The 25,311-nt window shown below is 44.9% G+C and overlaps 1 protein-coding gene and 1 long non-coding RNA gene across 4 annotated transcripts; both read left to right on the top strand.

The window, feature by feature from the left end:
• The first annotated feature begins 950 nt into the window (after positions 1-950).
• LOC113431665 (uncharacterized) lies at positions 951-24,839 on the top strand. The gene is made up of 8 exons (XM_087942828.1): positions 951-1,112; positions 3,484-3,658; positions 5,181-5,287; positions 5,787-5,905; positions 20,052-20,187; positions 22,569-22,743; positions 23,944-24,053; positions 24,553-24,839. Exons 1-8 carry the CDS (start codon positions 1,079-1,081, stop codon positions 24,672-24,674), a joined length of 978 nt encoding a protein of 325 aa, XP_087798954.1. The 5' UTR covers positions 951-1,078; the 3' UTR covers positions 24,675-24,839.
• On the top strand, positions 1,119-2,420 carry LOC148129588 (uncharacterized). 3 transcript variants are annotated; one of them, XR_015745245.1, is made up of 4 exons: positions 1,119-1,366; positions 1,484-1,532; positions 2,049-2,102; positions 2,163-2,420. It is a non-coding gene; the product is annotated as an uncharacterized LOC148129588 (long non-coding RNA). The 3 variants fall into 3 exon arrangements; XR_015745244.1 differs by having other exon boundaries at positions 1,119-1,532; positions 2,197-2,420; XR_015745243.1 differs by having other exon boundaries at positions 1,119-1,532.
• Positions 24,840-25,311: the final 472 nt, after the last annotated feature.

Genomic DNA, 25,311 nt, shown 5'->3' with positions numbered 1-25,311 from the left:
AGAGGAGAGAAAGAGTGATGAGAGAAAGAGGAGGAGAGAAAGAGAGAGGGGGGAGATAAAGAGAAAGGGTGATGAGAGAAAGAGGGGGAGAGAGAGAAAGAGTGAGAGGAGAGTAGAAAGAGTGATGAGAGAAAGAGATAGAGGAGAGAAAGAGAGAGGGAGTAGATAAAGAGAAAGAGTGATGAGAGAAAGAGGGGGAGAGAGATGAAGAGAGAAAGGAGATAAAAGTTTTGAGTTTTGCGTTTCAAGATGTTTTGTTCTATTCAGAGGACATTTCCAAAACATTGAACCCGGAGGCAGAAAACCTGCACCTTCAGTGATTCGTCCAGTACAGGCTTTTGGGAATTGGAATTCCACATTGCCTGGAAAGGAAGTCAGTGACCATCCCAGTTTTAAATCAGAGCAGATTTCCGTTTCTTCACAAAAAAAAAAACAGAACATCTTCTTCCAACTCTTGAAGAAAACTGGCGGATTCTTGCAAGCAAACAGCTCTGGTTTTATCTCCTTCCTGGACGGAGTGCTGAAGGGCGAAAAAACCATCCATCTCTTATCTCCCATCTTAGCTGGGGCCAAGGTAACGGCAAGGCTATAAAACAGTGGTTCCCCATGTGGGTGGTACCGCCCCCTGGGGGGCAGTGGGATGCCTTGGGGGGCACCAAGAGGCAAGGGGGCAAGCAGGGAGGGCTAAGAGGCAAGGGGGGCGCTGGAGGTGGGCCCCTCGCAGGGAACAATTCAGGGGTGGGATTCTACCGGTTCATTATCATTCCCAATAGTTTGGAGAACTGGTAAAAGGGGCCCCTGGCTGGCCCTGCTCCTCTCCACACGCTGCTCCATTTTCCTGCTCAGTCAGTCCTGCAACATCGCACGCATGACCACCAAGCCACGCCCACAAATTAGGCCACTCCCACAGAAACAGTTGTTAAGAAATTTGAATCCCACCCCTCGGTGGGGGGCACCGAGGATGGGATTATAGCACCAAGGGGGCGGAGGACTGAAAAAGTTTGGGAACCACTGCTATAAAAGGCTGAACTCGCCAGGTATCGAAATTCATCTTGCTTGCAGCTTCACCACTGACAAAATGTATCCTGCTCACCTTCTGGTCCTGTTGGCAGGTAAGTGGAGATTTTCCAGACCCAGTAGATCCAAAGAATCCATTCAGGGATACGGCAGGCTTCGCTTGCTGAGTGGTTTCCAGAGGTTGTGTGAAACACCTGCGTGAATTGTTTCTTTACTCTTGCGAGGATAGAGGAGTTCGTAGAATACAGGTGAGCAGGAGGGCAAAAAGCAAGCTGGTTCATTGTAGGTTCAGTTGAGAACTGTGTATGTGTGTGTGAGAGAGAGACAAAGAGACAGAGAAAGAGAAAGAGTGAGACAGAAAGTGAGGAGAGAAATAGAGGAGATAAAGAGTGATGAGAGAAAGAGAGGGAGAGAAAGAGAGAGGAGATAAAGAGAAAGAGGAGAGAAAGAGTGATGAGAGAAAGAGGGGAGAGAAAGAGAGAGGAGATAAAGAGAAAGAGGAGAGAAAGTGTTTTGTGAAAGAGAGGGAGAGAGAGAGGAGAAAGAGCAGATAAAGAGTGATGAGAGAAAGAGAGTGAGAGAGATAAAGAGAGAAAGAAGAGAAAGGTGAGAAAGAGTTCTGAGGGAAAGAGTGAGAGAGAAAGAGAGAGAGGAGAGAGAGGAGATAAAGAGTGATGAGAGAAAGAGGGGGAGAGAAAGAGAGGGAGAGAAAAAAAAGAAAGAGGAGAGAAAAAGTGATGAGAGAAAGAGTGATGAGAGAAAGAGAGGGAGAGAAATAAAGAGAGAAAGGAGAGAAAGAGTGATGAGAAAAAGACACACAGAGAGAGCGAGACAGAGAGAAGAGAAAGAGTGATGAGAGAAAGAAGGAGAGAAAGAAAGAGAGAGAGGAGAGAGAGGAGATAAAGAGTGATGAGAGAAAGAGAAGGAGAGAAAGAGAGGGGAGAAAAAAAGAAAGAGGAGAGAAAGAGTGATGAGAGAAAGAGTGATGAGAGAAAGAGAGGAGAGAAAGAGAGGGAGAGAAAGAAAGAGAGGAGAGAAAGAGTGATGAGAGAAAGAGTGATGAGAGAAAGAGAGGGAGAGAAAGAGTGATGAGAGAGAGAGAGAGAGAGGAGAGAAAGAGTGATGAGAGAAAGAGGGAGAGAGAGAAAGAGAGAAAGGAGAGAAAGAGTGATGAGAGAGAGAGAGAGAGAGGAGAGAAAGAGTGATGAGAGAAAGAGGGAGAGAGAGAAAGAGAGAAAGGAGAGAAAGAATGATGAGAGAGAGAGAGAGAGAGGAGAGAAAGAGTGATGAGAGAAAGAGGGAGAGAAATAAAGAGAGAAAGGAGAGAAAGAGTGATGAGAGAGAGAGAGAGAGAGAGAAAGAGTGATGAGAGAAAGAGTGATGAGAGAAAGAGGGAGAGAGAGAAAAAGAGAGAGTGGGGAGAGAGGAGAAAGAGAAAGGAGAGAAAGAGTGATGAGAGAAAGAGTGATGAGAGAAAGAGAGGGAGAGAAAGAGGAGATAAAGAGAAAGAGGAGGGAAAGAGTGATGAGAGAAAGAGGGGGAGAGAAAGAGAGAGGAGATAAAGAGAAAGAGGAGAGAAAGTGATTTGTGAAAGAGAGGGAGAGAGAGAGGAGAAAGAGGAGATAAAGAGTGATGAGAGAAAGAGAGGGAGAGAAATAAAGAGAGAAAGGAGAGAAAGAGTGATGAGAGATGGGAAAACAGATGCTCCTTCACTCAACCAAGATCTCCCTTTTATAAGCTGAGAGATCCGTGTTGTACAAACTCAACCCATGTCATAGCATCACAGAACAACAGAGTTGGAAGGGGCCTTGGAGGTCATCCAGTCCAACCATCCATTCCCTGTGCACTGTACGGAAAGTCCTCAATTTACAACAACTATCGGGGACCAGAATTTCCATCGCTAAGCAAAGCGAATACGCGAAATGACTGGTGTCCGATTTTACAAGCTTGTTTTGGGCTTGTTAGTGCAGTTGTGAAAAAGGAACCACAAAGTCCTTCCGTGAACCCAACTTCTCCTGTTGACTTCACCAGTCGGAAGCCGGCTGGGAAGGGGGCAAACGGCAAGCCGCGGTCTGGTGCGCATGTACCGGCCTAGGAGACAGATGCCTCGATCCTCCAAAAAGAGGGAAGATTCACCCAGAGCAGTGCGGTAGCCTAGAGGTAGAGCTCTCACCTCACAATTGGGAGTCTGTGTGTTCAATCCTAGGTAGAGGCAGATATTTCCCTCTCTCTCGGCACAATGAGAATATATCTGCTGAAAAAAACTCCGTGCTGGGGACAGGAAGGGCATCCGGCCAGTAAACATTCTGCCAGCTCCATTCAGTTGCCCAGACTCCACGCCGCAAGGGCTTACGGAGTCCTGAAAAGGAGATGATGCTTCACCCAACCGTCACTTAGCAGGGAACTGGATTTGGCTTCTGGATATTTGGGAAATGCTAATGCTGATCTTCTTGTGGTGTGGTGCAGTTTGTGTCTCCCTCTTAGGAGCCGCCAGCATTCCTCCGCAGCCTCTCAACCTCTATCAGTTCGGCAACATGATTCAATGTGCCAACCATGGCAGTCGAGCTACTTGGCATTATATGGACTATGGTTGCTACTGTGGTGCAGGAGGTAGCGGGACACCGGTAGATGAGTTGGATAGGTAAGGCCTCACCTGGGGATCACAGAACCTAGAATCCTAGGGTTGGAAGAGACCTCGGGGGTCTTCTAGTCCATCCCCTCCTGCAAGTGGCAGGAGATCCTGTAACGTTCCAGACTCCCTTTGGGCTTGAAGGGATCATAGAAAGAAGGACGGAATAATTAAACAGAATACTAGAGTTGGAAGGGGCCTTGGAGGTCTTCTAGTCCATCCCCCTGTTCTTGCAGGAAACCCGAAACCATTTCAGACAAATGGTTGTCTAATCTCTTCTTCAAACCTCCAATGTTGCAGCACCCACAACGCCTGGAGGCCAGTTAATTGATCTCACTGTTTGGAAGTTCCTCCTTAATTCCAGGTTGCTGCTCCCCATGATCAGTTTCCCTCCGTTGCTTCTTGTCCCGCCTTCAGGGGCTTTTGGGGAACAGGTTGAACCCCCTCCTCTCTGTGGCAGCCCCTCCAATATCGGAAGACTGTTACCATGTCACCTGTAGTATAACGGATCCTCTATCGTCCTTTGACAGTTTGCAGGTGCAAGAGAATCGCTTGGATGAAATGGTACATGGGAAAGACCTTGGCAGACGTGGTGAAGAGATGCTGTCTAGGGAAGAGTCAGATAAGAGAGGGCAAATAAAAATAAATAAAATAAAAAATAAAAATAAATAAATAAAAACCGAATGTTCTTTTTTCTTTTTTTCCCTTTTGTGTATGTAATGTCGATATGTTTTTAATTGTAAATTTAATAAAATTTATTTAAAAAAAAAAAAAAAGAGAGAGGGCAAATAAAAATAAATAAAATAAAAAATAAAAATAAATAAATAAAAAATAAAAAATAAAAATAAAGAAAGGGCAGAGATCAGAGATTTATAAGGGGTGGATAGAGAGGAAGAATAGAACTTTTGGATAAGTAAGGTTCTGTTAAGGAAGATTTATAATGAAGCTCAGAGAGCACCAAGGACCCCACAATCTTCCTCCTCCTCCTCCTCCTCCTCCTCCTCCTCCTCCTCCTCCTCCTCCACCTCCTCCTCCTCCTCCTCCTCCTCCTCCTCCTCCTCCTCCTTCTCCTCTCCCCCTTCCACAATCCTTCTACCATCCTAGCAATAATGATTGTTATCTAGTTGGGTCATGAAACATCCGCAAGAAAACAACTAAGCTTAGAGAGCACCAAGGACCCCACAATCTTCCTCCTCCTCCTCCTCCTCCTCCTCCACCACCACCACCACCACCACCTCTTCCTTCTTTCCACAAACTCCCCTCCATCCTAGCACTGATGGGTCACGAAACACCCGCAAGAAAATAACCAAGTTCAGAGAGCACCAAGGACCGCACAGGACCCTCCCCACCTCCTCCACCTCCTTCTTCTGCTCTCTTCCACGATCCCCCCGCCTTCCTAGCACTGATTATATTGCCTAGTTGGGTCCTGAAACATTTGTAAGAAAACAACCCAGCTCAGAGAGCATCAGTGAACCCCTCCCACCAACTTCTCACACCTGGAGAGGCAGCTCTAACTCTTCCTGCTTTTGGCCAGGTGCTGCAAAGCACATGACGACTGCTATACTGAAGCCGGAAAAAAAGGATGCTCCCCCAAGTTGACGTTGTATAGTTGGAAATGTATTGAAAAAACACCCACCTGCAGTAAGTATCACAAACCCCAACCAACCCGTCTTTCCAAGACAGGGCCATGCAGGAGCAACTCTGTAGGCTGTCCTGTGTCCCAGGCTTGGTTGAGCCTTTGCTGGATGATGATGTCATGAAAAGGGCTTTGGGCAATTCCTATTATAGCTCTACCTGAAGGAGGTCTTTGTTATGTAAAATGTTCTGGCCCAGGCCTTAATGGCCCACCCGTTAACAAAGGTGGGGGTGAGTTTCTGCTTCTGAGTTTCTACTCTTTTTAGGGGAAATATTCTGCCTTTTAAGTATTTCCTAGGATATTTCAATTTTCTAGGAGAGGGGTGGGTGCTACCTTCCTACAGGGGTGTCGTCGTGAGAGCACAATGCAAGTTCTATCCCTTTTCGTCTAGGCGCGCAACTTCACAACCAGTATTGAAAAGACACAGGGCTGCGTCTCGCAATAGTGCAGCGTTTGTTTTGGTCATGCCTCCCCCGAGGTTCACCATTTCCTTCTTCCCTCCAGATTCAAAAACGGGATGTGAACGTTCTGTGTGTGATTGTGATGCCGCAGCAGCCAAGTGCTTTGCCAAAGCCCCTTACAACAAGAAGAACTACAATATCAACACCAAGAAACGTTGCCAATGATATTTGAGAGGCTTCAGTGCAAGGACTGTGGCAGTTACTCACCTGTGCGTGGCAATTCTCTGGACGGGCCTCACCTGCCCACCTGTCCGTGGAACAGAAGGGACAGATGCTGTACCGGTGCATTTTATATACATACATACATACATACATACGTACGTACAGTATTCAGCTTTTTTTGGGTATTTTCCCACATCATTATAGTATATAATGTATATAGATAAAAGTATATACTTTTAAAGTTGTAGCAACGTTTCGGCAGAAACATTTTAAATAAAATATTTAAAAAACAAAAGGAACCGTTTCCAGAACAATAAAGTGAGGTGCCGACACCTCACTTAGGTTTTCTGCTCCGTTTTCTTTTATTTACAGGAAGGAAAGTCCTGTGTTGGGCATTTGTTTTTTAAAAATTATATATTGTTAATTTTAAATCTGTGATTAAGGAGAAACTTCGTAAACAGTGAGGAGAAGTAACTAGTGGAACAGCTTGCCTTCACAAGATGTGAGTGCAGAGTAGGACAATGGGGATGTTTTGGGAGGAACCTGGGCCAGTCCTGGAGGCTGAGGAAGGCTCAGATGAGGGCTCTGCATCAGAGGCAGAGATGGAGACAGGGTGGGCTGGCAGTCATCAGCTGCCTTGGGAGTCGGAGATCAGTGGGGCAGAAGAACAGCTGGACCCTGTTCCCAGCCTGCGCATGTGCAGAGCTGCCAAAAGAAAAGAACAATTAAAAACTCAGGATCGACGTGGGATTAAGATCACAGGTGTACGGTGAATGGCTCTTCCCATAGGGATTAAAAGAGGAGCAAAAGGGGGCTTTTGCTGGAAGCAATTCATTCCTTGCAGAGGTGTGAAGATCTGTCTGTGTATCTCTGTGCTGAGACCTTCCTTGTCAGCACTGTGTTTGGAAATATTTACTTGGCAGCTCTCCAAGGTAGATGAGGTCTGGGCTCTTCATTGCACCCTTGAAAGACTGTTTGCCAGGCCTTTGGCTGAACGTGAATGCAAGAAATTCACCTTCGTTTCATAAAAGGGGTTTTGCCAGGACAAAGGGTCTGCTTAGTGCTTTTTGGGGAAGCTGAGGTCAGAACACAATCTCCTGTCTACAACACAGTCCTTTCGGCAGACCCAAAGGTGCTTTTTTTGGAGGCACCTGGACTTTCTTGTTTTTTCTTTGAAGACATTTCGCTTCTCAATCCAGAAGCTACTTCAGCTTCAGTGAGAAATGGAAGGGTTTCTATCCCTTGCATTATGAAAGGTTTCTATTCCTTGCATTATGAAGGGTTTCATAATCCTTCCCTTCCCCACTATCCAGTTAGAGCAGAAGAAGCTTGAGCCTGAGGATACAAAGTAACCTCCAGGTGGCCTCAACGGCTCTCTAAATTTAAATGCAAATGACCAGCTGTCCGCAAGGAATATAAATCCTTCCATTCTCCATCATCCAATCAGAGTTGAAGAAGCTTCTTGGAGGGGAAGTGAAATGTCTTCAAAGAAAAACCAGAAAATCCAGTTGCCTCTTGAAAAAAAGGGCACTTTTGCGACATCCGTGACCTGGATGACTGAGAATCTCCACAGATATTGAAAGCTGAAATACAAGCGTGTGTCGATTACACCCCATCCAAATTTTATGAATTATCATCCAGTGGTTGTTTTCCTCACATCTACCCTGTACTGAATATCAACTAATCACAAAATGGTGTATAACGTGTGTTCTCAGTCCCAATTAATCAGCATTACTTGCTTTTCATTTATTAAACAAATTAAGGAATAACACACACCTAGTTTTGTTTTCCTTTTATAATCATACATAATAAATATAGGCAGCTTATGCAAACGTTGATTATATGCAAAAATGTCCATTAAAAGTGATTGTGTTTCATTATAATTTTTCCATTAAAAGTGATCGTGTTTCATTATAACTGTTCATAATAATAATGACTAAAGTAAGCAGTAACAGAGTTTTTCTGGTTACCTGGCTTCATCGAAAACACCCAAACATAAACTAAAAACAACAGCTGGGTTGACACACACACACACACACACACACACACACCCTACATAGTAATGGGATTCTACCGGTTCGGATCGGTTCTACAGAACTGGTTGTTACGATTCTGCGCAGTTTGGAGAACTGGCAAAGCATATCCCTGGCCCCGCCCCTCTCCACCCACCCCTCCCCTCCCCGCCTAGTCAGTCCTTATTGCGCATGTGCAACATCGCGCGCATGCCCGACGTAGCTGACTGCATTCTCCCCTGCCCAGTCACTCTGTTAGTTATTTCTTTTTTTTTTTCTTCCCTCCCTACGATCAGCGGTTCTGATGATCAACTGTGCCGGGATGCCCCTCGCTGTCTTACTGCTTCACCCTGAGGTCCAGGAAGCAAAAAATGGGGGGTGGGGTTTGCTGCAAAAATCAGAAGAAGAAAAAGGAGGAGGAGGGAGGAGGAGGAGGAGGAGGAGGAGGAGGAGGAGGAGGAGGAGGAGGAGGAGGAGGAGGAGGAGGAGGAGGAGGAGGAAGAAGAAAGAAGAAGAAGAAGAAGAAGAAGAAGAAGAAGAAGAAGAAGAAGAAGAAGAAGAAGAAGAAGAAGAAGAAGAAGAAGAAGAAGAAGAAGAAGCCACGCCCATCCAGTCACATGGCCATGCCCACTTAGCCCCACCCACAGAACCAGTTGTTAAAAAATTTGAATCCCACCCCGGCCCCTACACTCCAAGCTAGTTAACCTAGGAGTTATTTCAGGTTGTTGCGTGTATCAGTCTAAGTCTGAAATCTCAGCCAGCCAAGGATCTCAAAAATATTCTCCTCTTACGCTTCCCAAATGGACTGTAGAGCCTGGGAATGGATCCAGCATGCCTGAAGGTCAGCTGGCATTTGGGATGGCCTGAGACATTGGAAAAAAATTGGGGTTCGGGGTGTCCTGAGCCAGAGATCCCAATCTGGATATTTTCTCTTGGGAACACGCTCGGTGGATTCCCCCATCACGATTCTAATCTGGTGGCCATGAGTCTTTTTGAAAGTGTGTGCATAATTACGGTGGTGACTTTGCTGGCTTCTTCTCCCAAATCTGGTGGGCTTGGAGTAGGCCAAGAGTGGATCTTTTTCAGGAAAGGAGAGGCAGTTTGGCCTCTGGGCAGGAGGAGCTGTGTGAGAGAAATTTTCCATCCTCTTGGCCCACAGCTCCTCCGGAGAGGAATTGTGACATCGAGAAACAAAGAACCAATTGCGTTGTTTCCAAGAGGGGCCTCCAACAATGCATCAAATGGCTGCATCCAGCCGGATCCCTGGCGGATCCCTGGCTCGTTGCACGCCTGCCCTCCTACCTACAAATCAACTGCTACACCTGGGTGCAGCCATAGATACCAGGTCATGCGAATCTTCAATAAATCACTTCAATAAATCTTCAAGAAAATATCTACAGACCCCTCCCATCCTGGACACAATCTGTTTCCACTCCCACCCTCAAAACGATGCTATGGAGCACTGCACACCAGAACAATTAGACACAAGGGGAGTTTTTCCCTGAATGCCATCACTCTGTTAAACGAATAATTCCCTCGACACTGTCCAACTATTGACAAAGTCTGCACTACGATTAATCTTCTCATCACTCCTTATCACCCATCCCCTCCCACTTGTGACTGTATGACTGTGTCGCTTGTATCCTTAATCTATCTTGACTGTTTCCTAGTATACTTGATTGCTTATTGTACCCTGTGACTATTATGAAGTGTTTTACCTGATGATTCTCGACGAATGTATCTTTTCTTTTGTGTATAATGAGAGCATTTGCACTAAGACAAATTCCTTGTGTGTCCAATCACACTTGGCCAATAAAGAATTCTATTCTATTCTATTCTATTCTATTCTATTCTATTCTATTCTATTCTATTCTATTCTATTCTATTCTACTCTACTATTCTACTCTACTCTACTCTACTCTACTCTACTCTCTTCTCTCTTCTCTTCTATTCTCTGTTGTACTCTCTCTCCTTTTTTTCTTCTCTCTTGTCTTCTCTCTATTTTCTTCTCTATTCTGTACTCTCTATTCACCATTCTCCATTCTCTATTCTGTTTTCTCTTCTCTTCTCTATTCACTCTCTTCTGTATTCTGTATTCTGTATTCTCTATCCTCTATTCTATTTTCTATTCTATTCTATCCTCTATTCTCTCTGTTATCTTCTCTTCTCTTCGGGTCACCAACATCTAAAGGAGAGGCAACCAAACTTGGAGATTTCAAGATCTGTGGACTTCAACTCCCAGAATTCAATGCGTGGTTTTGCTCCGGTTTAGTTCAACACCCAGTTGGCCTCACTTTATTAGCTTTTTTTTGGATGCCACTGTTGTGAAGCAGGTCACACTGTTGTTAAGTGAATCTGGCTTCTCAGAAGGTCGCAAAAGGTGCGACCCAGGGACCCTGCAACCGTCATAAGAGTGAGTCAGTTGCCAAGCACCTGAACATAAATCACGTAGGGATGCTGCAATGGTCGGAAGTCTGAAAAATGGTTGTAAGTCCCTTTTTTCAGTGCTGTTGTAACTTTGGATGGTCACTAAGTTGAGGACAACATGGAGATCCTAGCGTCTGGAGCTAGCGAGGGAGCTAAATTTTTCAGCTTTTGAAGGGAGAAGTTGGTTGGGTGAAGGAGCATCTGTATTTCCTGTTCTCTCCCTCCCTCCCACCCTCCCTCTCTTTCTCTCTCTCCCTCCCTCCCCCTTTCCCTCCTTCTCTCTCTTTCTCTCCCTCTCCCTTTCTCTCATCACTCTTTCTCTCCTCTTTCTCTTTCTCTCCTCTCTCTTTCTTTCCCTCTCTTTCTCTCATCACTCTTTCTCTCCTCTTTCTGGAGTGTCTGGAACGGTATCTCCCTGCTTGAGGAGAGGGTTGGGCTATAAGACCTCCAAGGTCCCTTCCAACTCTCTGTTATTCTATTCTGTGGGATGTGATTTGTATCCAAAGCACATAGATCTTTAGCATCTTCCCTGTCTGCCAAGAGAGGTTCAGGATCCTGTTAAGTGAGAATCGACATCCGGGTTGTTGTTTCCTTTAGAATCTTCTTTTAAGCTCCTTGGGTTGGCAAACACTGCAGGGTTGAGAGCCGGAGAACTGGTAGCTTGGTTGGCATTTGGCTATGATCCAGTTGGGCAAGAGCTCTTAGTGGTGTCCCTAGAAGAGGAAACAGAGCTTCCTGAGTGTTCTGAAGAAATCCAAGATATTCCCTATTTAAAACGATTTAAGAGGGTGTGGCACACCTTTCTATGGCATATGGGGAAAACCAAGCAAAAATATTTTCATAGACATTTAATTAGAGACTCCCTATTGGCCAGCTGGAATAAAATAAGGGAAAAAAGTATTATTTAAAGGTCACTATCTGGCTCTCAACAATGGAGGCGATGATCTACCTGAATAGTTTGGACAGTAATAAGATGTTAAAGTATAAAGATTTATTGGATACACAAGGAAATTTGAAATTATGGCAAGACTTCCAGGAACAAAGGTTACGAATGGACTGATGGGCATATCTCCAAGTCCAGAATAGATATAGAGAAAGATTTTGGAATCTATAATGAATCACAACAATTAGACAAAATTTTATTAGGCTCTGATAGAAAAAACATAACCAAATTTTACAAATATCTATTAGAAATAGAATTAGAGGAAGAAGTGGTTAAAGGTAATATGATAGCTTGGAGTAGGAATATAGGCAGAATGGGAGAAGATTTGGAACAGAAACAACAAAATGACAAAATCGGCATCGTATAAAGAAAACGCCTATAAAATGTTCTACAGATGGCATCTACTCCCTTTAGGTTGGTGAAGATGTCTCCTACCATGAGCCCTAATTGCTGGAAGTGTAAAAAGAAAGAAGGAACATTTTACCACATGTGGTGGTCTTGTACAGAAATCCAAAATACTGGATGAGAATTAAGAAATGGATAGAGGAAATCACGTTTGAGCAGACTGAACTTAAACCAGAATTCTTCCTATTAGGGATCCTCAATAGACAATTCCCGCCCCCCCCCCCAAAAAAAGTTAAATATATAATACTGCATATACTGACGGCAGCTAGATTAGCTTTTGCACAATGCTGGAAACAACCCTATATTCCATCAGAGGAAATGATTATTCAGAAAATATCAAATTGTGCTGAAATGGATAAATGAACTTTAGCACAAAAAAATAAGGATGAATCAGAGCACTATAGCAGGTGGAATTGTTGGTATGAGTGGATGGACCGAAGATAGATCATAGATAATAATAATAATCAACTGTAAATGAGGGACAGTGAGGATAGTAGTAATTAGATATTCGCACTAAAGATTATTTGCAGATAAATATCATTTAACTGTATTCCCCTTTCTTTTTTGTTTTTCCCTCCCTCCCAACCTATGTGTGTGATGTTTGTATATTTTAATTGTAAATCTAATAAAGTTTATTGAAAAAAATAAAAATAAAATTATTTAAGGGAGAAAATTAAAGAGGGGAAGAGCATAAACCAGAGTTGGTGAGAGTCAAGGAGAGAGTCAAGTCCTCTTAGAAGATGAGGCATGATCAGACAAGGATTAGATTGATATCAATCAAGACTTTAATTTGAGAATTAGGGGCAGACACAGAATCTTGAAAACCACAGTAGGGACCTCCTGTTTTATTAAATATAAGGGAGAGGAAGAGAAAGATAGTGGTGGAGAAGGAAGAGAAGGGAGGGAGGAAGAAAAAAAGGCAAGAAGAAGAAGAGGAGGAGAAAGGAGGAAGAAGAAGAAGAAGAAGAAGAAGAAGAAGAAGAAGAAGAAGAAGAAGAAGAAGAAGAAGAAGAAGAAGAAGAAGAAGAAGAAGAAGAAGAAGAAGAAGAAGAGGAGAGGAGGAGGAGGGAGGAGGAGGAGGAGGAGGAGGAGGAGGAGGAGGGAGGAGGAGGAGAAGAGGAGGAGGAGGAGAGAGGAGGAGGAGGAGGAGGAGGAGGAGAGAGAAGAAGAGAGAAGGAAGATGGAGAAGGAGAAGGAGAAGAAGAAGAAGAGAGGAGGAGGAGAAGGAGAAGGAGAAGAGAAGGAAGATGGAGAAGGTGGAGGAGAAGAAGAAGAAGAACAAGAAGAAGGAGGATGGAGGAGGAGGAGAATGAGAAGAAAAGGAGGAGGAGGGCGAGGGGAAGGAGAAGTAGAAGAAGAGAAGGAAGATGGAGGAGGAGGAAAAGGAGGAGAAGAAGAAGAATGGAGGAGGAGGAAAAGGAGAAGAAAAGGAGGAGGGGTGGGGAGGAGGAGGAGGAGGGGAGGAGGAGGAGGAGGAGGAGAAGAAGAAGAAGAAGGAGAAAATTATTCATTATTAAGTTCAAGAAAGATTGGAATCTCCCCTCCTGGGTTCTCTGAACAAGGCTTCCATTCTTGGACAAGCTACCAACAAAATCCTCTCCCCTCTTTAGATGTCCTAACATTCCTCCTGTTCCTTTCTCAGTCCACAGACAGCATCCCAGAGAACCCAAGCAGGGGATTTGCCTTGAAGTGCTACCTGCAGCTCATTCTCCACCTAGCACCCTTCTTACTTACAACAATTGCCCAGCCAAATACATCGGACAAACCAACTGGAGAATAAATGCACGCATCGCAGAACACAAAAACATAGTCAGAAGAGAATAAAATATTTCCTCCCTCTTCCAGCACCTTAAAGCCACAGGACATGAAATTAATTTCGAAGGAACCAAATTAATATCCAACGCTGAACACTCCAGCAAGAGAATAACCAGGGAAGCCATCGAGATAGAGAAACACCCCCATAACATGAATAGACGGGATGATACCTCCCGCCTACAAGACATCTGGAAGCTAACCCTCACCAACAAACGAGTCCCAGCCATGAAAACCAACACCAGACCCAAAACAACACGGGACACCACCGTCAATCCCCCTCATCCAACCCAGGCCCAAGCACATCCTATAAACGAAGGACAACCACCATCCAGAAAACAGACCACGGCTGCCTCACCAGCTGTCGCACCCCCCAACCCCAAAACCAAACAAGCTGACACATGCCAAGAACACAGACACAGACCCCAAACTCGAAGCCAGACTAAAACCCAGAATGCTACATCACAGCCACCCGCTCAGGATATCACATCAGAAAACTCAGGAAATTACACCACAAGAACTCAAGAAGTTGCAACACAGCAAATCACCCAGGATATCACAGCACAAGACCAAGGATACCACAGCAATAAGTCTCACAAGGTCATCACACAACTCATTACCCAAGCCATCACCCATTACTACACAGGAGGCTAATGCAAAAGAGATCAAAACACAAATGACCCAGGAGATTACAATGCAGGACCCAGGATACCACAACAAAAGAACTCGCAAGCCCATCACACAACCCATTACCCAAGCCGTTAAAACCCGAGAGGCTAATGGGAAAAAGATCACTACAAAACAAATGACCCAGGAGATTACAGCACAAGATCCAGGATATCTCCATAACAAAACTCACAAGGCCATCACACAACCCATTATACCAACATCAACTCCATCAACCAATCAAGAGGCAGCAGCGCAGCCAACTAGCCCAGCACACCAGCCCCCACCACCAGTATTTATAGAGAGACGGCAGCTCCGATCACACACTGCTTGCACTGGCACGAAGCCGAAAGCACCAGCCTGAGGATGGTGAGTGGGACCTCGCTGAAATGTCGCCAAGGTACTCTTAAGGTACTCTTACGGGAAAGGTACTCTTACGGGAAAGGTACTCTTACGGGAAAAGACCCAAGGTACTCTTACGGGAAAAGACCCGAACACACCTAGACCTATATATATATAATGACTACAATGACGTGGGATGGATATATATATATATCTATATCTATATCTATATCTATATATATATATGTATGTATGTATGTATGTATGTATGTATATATGTGTATGTGTATATATATATATATATATAGCCTTCAGCTTTGTTCGGGTATTTTCCCACGTCATAGTAGTGGTGCTTTTAAAGTTGTAGCAACGTTTCAGCAGAATCTCATCTGCCATCATCAGGCTTCTGTATTGTGTCCGTCTGTGAGTCAGACTTTTACAGTGGTTTCAGATTTAAATTTGGGGCAGCCTATTGCTGTGCCAGAATGGTTTTTTCTTCATCCTGATTGGTTGGGAGTCTTGGTCTGTGTTTATTGGTCTTGGAGTTTGCTGTGTTCTGCTTGATGGGTGTCTCTGATATCTTCTGTCTGTTTTTTGGCTCTTTTTGTATCTTGATTGGCTGGCAGCATTGTGTTACTTTATTGGAGGCCTTTAGTGCAGCTTGGCTCGGGTAAATGGACGGCTATCATTAGTTAGGAAGCTGGGTTTCATCTGGGTGCCTGGTTGGGATGTGTTTGAGCTGGAGGTATCAGGGGGGATCTGTTTGTGCCCAGGTGTTTGCCTGGCTTGTGGTGTGGATCTTGAATTTTTAACTTCCTTTGCTCCCTTTTTCTATTTTACCCCACATTGGATTGTTTGGTCATTAAAGATGGCTTCTTCTTTATCCAGCCCTTCTTGTTCTTCAAGCATTTCTTGTTGTTTTTCATAGTTCAAAATCTTCATTTCTAAGAATTGAAATATGAAGCCAAAGGATCCTCCTCCCTCCTGCGACTCTTCCTTCATTTTTTAAGTTCCATTTTTAATTCCTCAAGGAGTACTGCCATTTTAAGCACTTTTAAACAACTACCCAATTAATTTTAATTCAAATCACTAAAAATCCAACACCCAAAATCTTCAAAAAGGGAGACCCCAGCCTAGTTGAAAATTACAGACCAATCTCCTTATGCTGCGTCACCTGTAAAGTCATGGAATCAATTATTAACCAATCCATTATCCTCCACTTAGAGACAAACAACCTACTCTCTAATAAACAATTTGGTTTCAGAAAAAAACTATCCTGTAATCTGCAACTCTTACACTGCAAAAACATATGGACTACACAACTTGATCAGGGCAAAGCAATAGACGCAATCTACATAGACTTCTGTAAAGCCTTTGATTCAGTGGGACACAACAAACTACTCCTAAAACTAAAATCTTATGGTATCTCTGGACACATACATAACTGGATATAAGCATTCCTGTCAAACAGACAACAAATGGTCAAAATTGGGAGTGTCCTATCAAAATCTGTACCTGTCAATAGTGGTGTCCCCCAAGGCAGTGTTCTAGGACCAACTCTCTTCATATTCTACATAAATGACCTCTGTGATCACCTTAAGAGCAACTGCGTTCTTTTTGCTGATGATGTAAAGCTGTTCAATACCACAGACAATGCTGCTACCCTTCAAAAACATCTTGACTATGTATCAGAATAGTCAAACAAATGGCAACTTCAAATCTCAACAAATAAATGCTCTGTCTTACATATTGGCAAAAAAAAATCAGAAAATAAAATACAAGCTGAATAGTCAAGATCTTGTTGATGACCCAAGCTCGGTAAAGGACCTTGGAATACTCACCTCTAATGATCTAAGTGCTAGAGCCCACTATAACTACATAGCCAAAAAGGCATGAAGAGTTGTTAACCTAATCCTACGTAGCTTTTTCTCTGGTAATATCACACTACTAACTAGAGCATACAAAACATTTGCTAGACCAATACTCGAATACAGCTCATCAGCTGGAACCCACATTACGTATCTGATATTAGCTGAGATCAGTTGAGAAAGTCCAGAAATATTTCACAAGAAGAGTTATCCACTCCTCTACTCATTGTAGAATACCTTATGCCACCAGACTTGAAATTCTAGACCTAGAAAACCTTGAATAATGCTGTCTTTGGTTTGATCTAAGTATGGTATATAAAATCATACATTGCAATGACTTACTTGTCAATGAATACTTCAGCTTCAACCATAACAACACAAGAGATACAAACTCAAAGTTAACTGCACCAAACTTGATTGCAGGAAATACAACTTCAGCAACAGAGGGGTCAATGCCTGGAATACTCTACCTGACTCTGTGGTTTCTTCCCCAAACCCCAAAAACTTTAACCTTAGATTGTCTACTATTGACCTCACCCCTTTCCTAAGAGGTCTGTAGGGGGTGCACACCAACATGCCCACCGTCCCTGTCCTATTGTTTCTTTTAATTTTCATATATGTACCCATTTCATGTGTTCATAACGATGTATATACTTATACCTATTATCTTGAAAGCGATTGACAAATAAAAATAAAAATAAACAAATAAATAAATAAATAGTTGGACAGTGTTGAGGGAATTATTTGTTTAGCAGAGTGATGGCATTGGGGGAAAAACTCCCCTTGTGTGTGGTAATTCTGGTATAGCATCGTTTTGAGGGTAGGAGTGGAAACAGATTGTGTCCAAGATGTGAGGGGTCTGTATATATTTTATTGAAGATTTATTGAAGTGATTTATTGAAGATTCGCATGACCTGGTATCTATGGCTGCACCCAGGTGTAGCAGTGGATTTGTAGGTAGGAGGGCAGGCGTGCAATGAGCCAGGGATCCGCCAGGGATCCGGCTGGATGCAGCCATTTGATGCATTGTTGGAGGCCCCTCTTGGAAACAACGCAATTGGTTCTTTGTTTCTCGATGTCACAATTCCTCTCCGGAGGAGCTGTGGGCCAAGAGGATGGAAAGTTTCTCTCACACAGCTCCTCCTGCCCGGAGGCCAAACTGCCTCTCCTTTCCTGAAAAAGATCCACTCTTGGCCTACTCCAAGCCCACCAGATTTGGGAGAAGAAGCCAGCAAAGTCACCACCGTAATTATGCACACGCTTTCAAAAAGACTCATGGCCACCAGATTAGAATCTTGGTGGGGGAATCCACCTAGCGTGTTCCCAAGAGAAAATATCCAGATCGGGATCTCTGGCTCAGGACACCCGAACCCCAATTTTTTTCCAATGTCTCAGGCCATCCCAAATGCCAGCTGACCTTCAGGCATCCTGGATCCATTCCCAGGCTCTACAGTCCATTTGGGAAGCGTAAGAGGAGAATATTTTTGAGATCCTTGGCTGGCTGAGATTTCAGACTTAGACTGATACACGCAACAACCTGAAATAACTCCTAGGTTAACTAGCTTGGAGTGTAGGGGCAGGGGTGGGATTCAACTGGTTCTGTGGGCATGGCCAGGTGGGCATGGCCATGTGAGTGGATGGGCGTGGCTTCTTCTTCTCTTCTTCTTCTTCTTCTTCTTCTTCTTCTTCTTCTTCTTCTTCTTCTTCTTCTTCTTCTTCTTCTTCTTCTTCTTCTTCTTCTTCTTCTTCTCCTCCTCCTCCTCCTCCTCCTCCTCCTCCTCCTCCTCCTCCTCCTCCTCCTCCTCCTCCTCCTCCTCCTCCTCCTCCTCCTCCTCCTCCTCCTCCTCTTCTTCTTCTTCTTCTTCTTCTTCTTCTTCTTCTTCTTCTTCTTCTTCTTCTTCTTCTTCTTCTTCTTCTTCTTCTTCTTCTTCTTCTTCTTCTCTCCTCCTCCTTTCTCCTCTCTTCTTTCTGCCTTCTTTCCTCCCTCCCCCCTTTCCTCCCTCCTCCACCACCATCCTTCTCTTCCTCTCCCTTAGATTTAATAAAACAGGAGGTCCCTACTGCAATTTCCAAGATTCTGTGTGTGCCCCTAATTCTCAAATTAAAGTCTTGATTGATAACAATCTAATCCTTGTCTGATCATGCCTCGTCTTCTAAGAGGACTTGGTTCTCTCCTTGACTCTCGCAAACTCTGGTTTATGCTCTGCCCCTCTTTAATTTTCCCCCTTAAATTGTTTTAAATAGGGAATATCTTGGATTTCTTCGGAACACTCAGGAAGCTCTGTTTCCTCTTCTAGGGACACCACTAAGAGCTCTTGCCCAACTGGATCATTGCCAAATGCCAACCAAGCTACCAGTTCTCTGGCTCTCAACCCTGCAGTGTTTTCCAATCCAAGGAGCTTAAAAGAAGATTCTAAAGAAAACAACAACCCGGATGTCGATTCTCACTCAACAGGATCCTGAACCTCTCTTGGCGGACGGGGAAGATGCTAAACAAAGGAAAGTTCTGTGCACCATTGGTAGCCCTGATTGGGAGCCACGTTGCACCTCTGAGCAAGAGGGAGGGGGGAAGCCCAAAAGGCAGGTCTGCTCTTTGTGCTTTGGATGCAAATCATATCCCACAGAACAGATTAACAGAGTGTTGAAAGGGACCCTGGAGGTCTTTTAGTCCAATCCCCAGCTCAAGGAGGGAGATACCATTTCAGACACTCTAGAAAGTTGAGAGAAAGAGTGAAGAGAGAAAGAGTGATAAGAAAAAGTGAGGGAGGGAGAGAAAGAGTGAGATGAGAAAGAGGAGAAAGAGTCATGAGAGAAAGAGGAGGAGAGAAAGAGAGAGAGAGGAGATAAAGAGAAAGAGTGATGAAAGAAAGAGGGGGAGAGAGATAAAGAGAGAAAAGAGATAAAAATTTTGAGTTTTGCGTTTCAAGATGTTTTGTTCTATTCAGAGGACATTTCCAAAACATCGAATCCGGAGGCAGAAAACCTGCAACCTGCACCTTCAGTGATTCCTCCAATACAGGCTGATGGGAATTGGAATTGCACATTGCCTGGAAAGGAAGTCAGTGACCATCCCAGTTTTAAATCAGAGCAGATTTCCGTTTCTTCACAAAAAAACAGAACATCTTCTTCCAACTCTTGAAGAAAAGTGGCGGATTCTTGCAAGCAAACAGCTCTGGCTTTATCTCCCTCCTGGACGGAGTGCTGATAGGCCAATAAAACCATCCATCTCTTATCTCCCATCTTAGCTGGGGCCAAGGTAACGGCAAGGCTATAAAACAGTGGTTCCCCATGTGGGTGGTACCGCCCCCTGGGGGGCAGTGGGATGCCTTAGGGGGGCACTAAGAGGCAAGGGGGCCAGCAGGGAGGGCTAAGAGGCAAGGGGGGCGCTGGAGGTGGGCCCCTCGCAGGGAACAATTCAGGAGTGGGATTCTACCAGTTCATTCCCGTTCCCAGTAGTTTGGAGAACTGGTAAAATGGGCCCCTGGCTGGCCCTGCTCCTCTCCACACGCTGCTCCATTTTCCTGCTCAGTCAGTCCTTATTGCGCATCTGAAACATCGCACGCATGACCACCAAGCCACGCCCACAAATTAGGCCACTCCCACAGAAACAGTTGTTAAGAGATTTGAATCCCACCCCTCGGTGGGGGGCACCGAGGATGGGATTATAGCACCAAGGGGGCGGAGGACTGAAAAAGTTTGGGAACCACTGCTATAAAAGGCTGAACTCGCCAGGTATCGAAATTCATCTTGCTTGCAGCTTCACCACTGACAAAATGTATCCTGCTCACCTTCTGGTCCTGTTGGCAGGTAAGTGGAGATTTTCCAGACCCAGTAGATCCAAAGAATCCATTCAGGGATACGGCAGGCTTCGCTTGCTGAGTGGTTTCCAGAGGTTGTGTGAAACACCTGCGTGAATTGTTTCTTTACTCTTGCGAGGATAAAGGAGTTCGTAGAATACAGGTGAGCAGGAGGGCAAAAAAGCAAGCTGGTTCATTGTAGGTTCAGTTGAGAACTGTGTATGTGTGTGTGAGAGAGAGACAAAGAGACAGAGAAAGAGAAAGAGTGAGACAGAAAGTGAGGAGAGAAATAGAGGAGATAAAGAGTGATGAGAGAAAGAGAGGGAGAGAAAGAGAGGAGAGAAAGAGAGGAGAGAAAGAGTGATGAGAGAAAGAGGGGGAGAGAAAGAGAGAGGAGATAAAGAGAAAGAGGAGAGAAAGTGTTTTGTGAAAGAGAGGGAGAGAGAGAGGAGAAAGAGCAGATAAAGAGTGATGAGAGAAAGAGAGTGAGAGAGATAAAGAGAGAAAGAAGAGAAAGGTGAGAAAGAGTTCTGAGGGAAAGAGTGAGAGAGAAAGAGAGAGAGGAGAGAGAGGAGATAAAGAGTGTTGAGAGAAAGAGGGGAGAGAAAGAGGGGAGAAAAAAAGAAAGAGGAGAGAAAGAGTGATGAGAGAAAGAGTGATGAGAGAAAGAGAAGGAGAGAAATAAAGAGAGAAAGGAGAGAAAGAGTGATGAGAGAAAGACACACAGAGAGAGCGAGACAGAGAGGAGAGAAAGAGTGATGAGAGAAAGAGGGAGAGAGAGAAAGAGAGAGAGGAGAGAGAGGAGATAAAGAGTGATGAGGGAAAGAGGGGGAGAGAAAGAGAGAGGAGAGAAAGAGAAAGGAGAGAAAGAGTGATGAGAGAAAGAGGATGAGAGAAAGAGAGGGAGAGAAAGAGGGAGAAAAGAAAGAGGAGAGAAAGAGTGATGAGAGAAAGATGATGAGAGAAAGAGGGAGAGAAAAAAGAGAGAAAGAGAGAAAGAGTGATGAGAGAAGACAAGAGAGAGAGAGAAGAGAAGGAGAAAAGAGTGATGAGAGAAAAGAGGGAGAGAGAAAAGAGATGGAGAGAGAGAGATAAAGAGAAAGGAGAGAAAGAGTGATGAGAGAAAGAGAGGAGAGAAAGAGGAGATAAAGAGAAAGAGAGGGAAGGTGATGAGAGAAAGAGGGAGAGAGAGAGAGGAGAGAAGAGAGAGGAGATAAGAGTGATGAGAGAAAGAGAGGGAGAGAAATAAAGAGAGAAAGGAGAGAAAGAGTGATGAGAGAAAGACACAGAGGGAGAGAGAGACAGAGGAGAGAAAGAGTGATGAGAGAAAGAGGGAGAGAGAGAAAGAGAGAATGGAGAGAGAGGAGATAAAGAGAAAGGAGAGAAAGAGTGATGAGAGAAAGAGAGGGAGAGAAAGAGGAGATAAAGAGAAAGAGGAGGGAAAGAGTGATGAGAGAAAGAGGGGGAGAGAAAGAGAGAGGAGATAAAGAGAAAGAGGAGAGAAAGTGATTTGTGAAAGAGAGGGAGAGAGAGAGGAGAAAGAGGAGATAAAGAGTGATGAGAGAAAGAGAGGGAGAGAAATAAAGAGAGAAAGGAGAGAAAGAGTGATGAGAGATGGGAAAACAGATGCTCCTTCACTCAACCAACATCTCCCTTTTATAAGCTGAGAGATCCGTGTTGTACAAACTCAACCCATGTCATAGCATCACAGAACAATAGAGTTGGAAGGGGCCTTGGAGGTCATCCAGTCCAACCATCCATTCCCTGTACACTGTACGGAAACTCCTCAATTTACAACAACTATCGGGGACCAGAATTTCCATCGCTAAGCAAAGCGAATACGCGAAATGACTGGTGTCCGATTTTACAAGCTTGTTTTGGGCTTGTTAGTGCAGTTGTGAAAAAGGAACCACAAAGTCCTTCCATGAACCCAGCTTCTCCTGTTGACTTCACCAGTCGGAAGCCGGCTGGGAAGGGGGCAAACGGCAAGCCGCGGTCTGGTGCGCATGTACCGGCCTAGGAGACAGATGCCTCGATCCTCCAAAAAGAGGGAAGATTCACCCAGAGCAGTGCGGTAGCCTAGAGGTAGAGCTCTCACCTCACAATCGGGAGTCTGTGTGTTCAATCCTAGGTAGAGGCAGATATTTGCCTCTCTCTCGGCACAATGAGAATATATCTACTGAACAAAACTCCGTGCTGGTGACAGGAAGGGCATCCGGTCAGTAAACATTCTGCCAGCTCCATTCAGTTGCCCAGACTCCACCCCGCAAGGCCTTACGAAGTCCTGAAAAGGAGATGATGCTTCACCCAACCGTCACTTAGCAGGGGACTGGATTTGGCTTCTGGATATTTGGGAAACGCTAATGCTGATCTTCTTGTGGTGTGGTGCAGTTTGTGTCTCCCTCTTAGGAGCCGCCAGCATTCCTCCGCAGCCTCTCAACCTCGTACAATTCAGCTACTTGATTCAATGTGCCAACCATGGCAGTCGAGCTACTTGGCATTATATGGACTACGGTTGCTACTGCGGCGCAGGAGGTAGCGGGACACCGGTAGATGAGTTGGATAGGTAAGGCCTCACCTGGGGATCACAGAACCTAGAATCCTAGGGTTGGAAGAGACCTCAGGGGTCTTCTAGTCCATCCCCTCCTGCAAGTGGCAGGAGATCCTCTAACGTTCCAGACTCCCTTTGGGCTTGAAGGGATCATAGAAAGAAGGACGGAATAATAAAACACAATACTAGACTTGGAAGGGGCCTTGGAGGTCGTCTAGTCCATCCCCCTGTTCTGGCAGGAAAGCCTAAACCATTTCAGACAAATGGTTGTCTAATCTCTTCTTCAAACCTCCAATGTTGCAGCACCCACAACGCCTGGAGGCCAGTTAATTGATCTCACTGTTTGGAAGTTCCTCCTTAATTCCAGGTTGCTTCTCCCCATGATCAGTTTCCCTCCGTTGCTTCTTGTCCCGCCTTCAGGGGCTTTTGGGGAACAGGTTGAACCCCCTCCTCTCTGTGGCAGCCCCTCCAATATCGGAAGACTGTTACCATGTCACCTGTAGTATAACGGATCCTCTATCGTCCTTTGACAGTTTGCAAGGGCAAGAGAATCGCTTGGATGAAATGGTACATGGGAAAGACCTTGGCAGACGTGGTGAAGAGATGCTATCTAGGGGAGAGTCAGATAAGAGAGGGCAAATAAAAATAAATAAAATAAACAATAAAAATAAATAAAGAAAAATAAAGAAAGGGCAGAGATCAGAGATGTATAAGGGGTGGAGAGAGAGGAAGAATAGTACTTTTGGATAAGTAAGGTTCTGTTAAGGAAGATTTATAATGAAGCTCAGAGAGCACCCAGGACCCCACAACCTTCCTCCTCCTCCTCCTCCTCCTCCTCCTCCTCCTCCTCCTCCTCCTCCTCCTCCTCCTCCTCCTCCTCCTCCTCCTTCTTCTTCTTCTCCTCCTCCCCCTCTTCCACAACCCCTCTACCATCCTAGCAATAATGATGTTATCTAGTTGGGTCACGAAACATCTGCAAGAAAATAACCAAGTTCAGAGAGCACCAAGGACCCCACAGGACCCTCCCCACCTCCTCCACCTCCTTCTTCTGCCCTCTTCCACAATCCCCCCACCTCCCTAGCACTGATTATATTGCCTAGTTGGGTCATGAAACGTTTGTAAGAAAACAACCCAGCTCAGAGAGCACCAGTGAACCCCTCCCACCAACTTCTCACACCTGGAGAGGCAGCTCTAACTCTTCCTGCTTTTGGCCAGGTGCTGCAAAATACATGACGACTGCTATGGTGATGCCGAAAAAAAAGGATGCTCCCCCAAGATGTCGGCGTATGATTACTACTGTGGCGAAAATGGACCCTACTGCAGAAGTAAATATCACAAACCCCAACCAACCCGTCTTTCCAAGACAGGGCCATGCAGGAGCAACTCTGTAGGCTGTCCTGAGTCCCAGGCTTGGTTGAGCCTTTGCTGGATGATGATGTCATGAAAAGGGCTTTGGGCAATTCCTATTATAGATCTAGCTGGAGGAGGTCTTTGTTATGTAAAATATTCTGGCCCAGGCCTTAATGGCCCACCCATTAACAAAGGTGGGGGTGAGTTTCTGCTTCTGAGTTTCTACTCTTTTTAGGGGAAATAGTCTGCCTTTTAAATATTTCCTAGGATATTTCAATTTTCTAGGAGAGGGGTGGGTGCTACCTTCCTACAGGGGCGTCGTCAGGAGAGCACAATGCAAGCTCTATCCCTTTTCGTCTAGGCGCGCAACTTCACAACGGGTATTGAAAAGACACAGGGCTGCATCTCGCAATAGTGCAGCGTTGGTTTTGGTCATGCCTCCCCCAAGGTTCACCATTTCCTTCTTCCCTCCAGATATCAAAAAGAAGTGTCTACGTTTTGTGTGTGATTGTGACGTCGAAGCAGCCTTCTGCTTTGCCAAAGCCCCTTACAACAACGCGAACTGGAATATCGACACCAAGAAACGTTGCCAATGATATTTGAGAGGCTTCAGCGCAAGGACTGTGGCAGTTACTCACCTGCGCGTGGCAATTCTCTGGATGGGCCTCTATTATATATATATAAAAATAGAAAATTATATATATATAATTATTAAAAAACAAAAGGAACCATTTCCTGAACAATAAAGTGAGGTGCCGATACCGGATTAGGTTTTCTGCTCCGTTTTCTTTTATTTACAGGAGGGAAAGTCCTGTGTTGGGTATTGGAGTCCATGACTTATCCTCAGAATCTTTTGCAAGGTTATTGCATTATTATTTTTTGCACGGGGGCTGTGAGATTCAGACATGCTGTGTGTGTTTGTGTGTGTGTGTGTGTGTGTGTGTTTATGTGTGTAAGCGAGAGAGGGAGGGAGAGAAGGAGAGAGAGGGAGAGAAAGAGAGAGTGAGGGAGAGAGAGAGAAGGAGAGAAAAAGAGTGGGAGGGAGAAAGAGGGAGAGGGAGGTGAAGAGAAAGAGAGGGGGAGAGAGAAAGAGAGGGAGGGAGAGGGGGAAGAGAAAGGGAGAGCGAGGGAGAGAGAAGGAGAAAAAAGAGATGGGGGAGGGAGAGAAAGAGAGGGGGGAGGGAGGGAGGGAGGGAGGGAGGGAGAGGGAGGTGAAGAGAAAGAGGGTAGGGA

Source organism: Notechis scutatus, chromosome 13 (genome assembly GCF_049901735.1).
Source record: "Notechis scutatus isolate UNSWTSFEM ecotype Mainland chromosome 13, rNotScu1.2, whole genome shotgun sequence".
NCBI classification, from domain to species: Eukaryota; Metazoa; Chordata; class Lepidosauria; order Squamata; family Elapidae; genus Notechis; species Notechis scutatus.
This window is presented reverse-complemented; position numbering and strand designations above follow the sequence as displayed.

Bases quoted from the DNA above. Each gene is read 5' to 3' on its own strand.
- LOC113431665 (XM_087942828.1), top strand. From the start codon at position 1,079: ATGTATCCTGCTCACCTTCTGGTCCTGTTGGCAG. The intron at 3,659-5,180 runs GTAAGGCCTCAC...GCTTTTGGCCAG, and splicing joins CCGGTAGATGAGTTGGATAG to GTGCTGCAAAGCACATGACG. The intron at 20,188-22,568 runs GTAAGTGGAGAT...GGTGTGGTGCAG, and splicing joins CCTTCTGGTCCTGTTGGCAG to TTTGTGTCTCCCTCTTAGGA.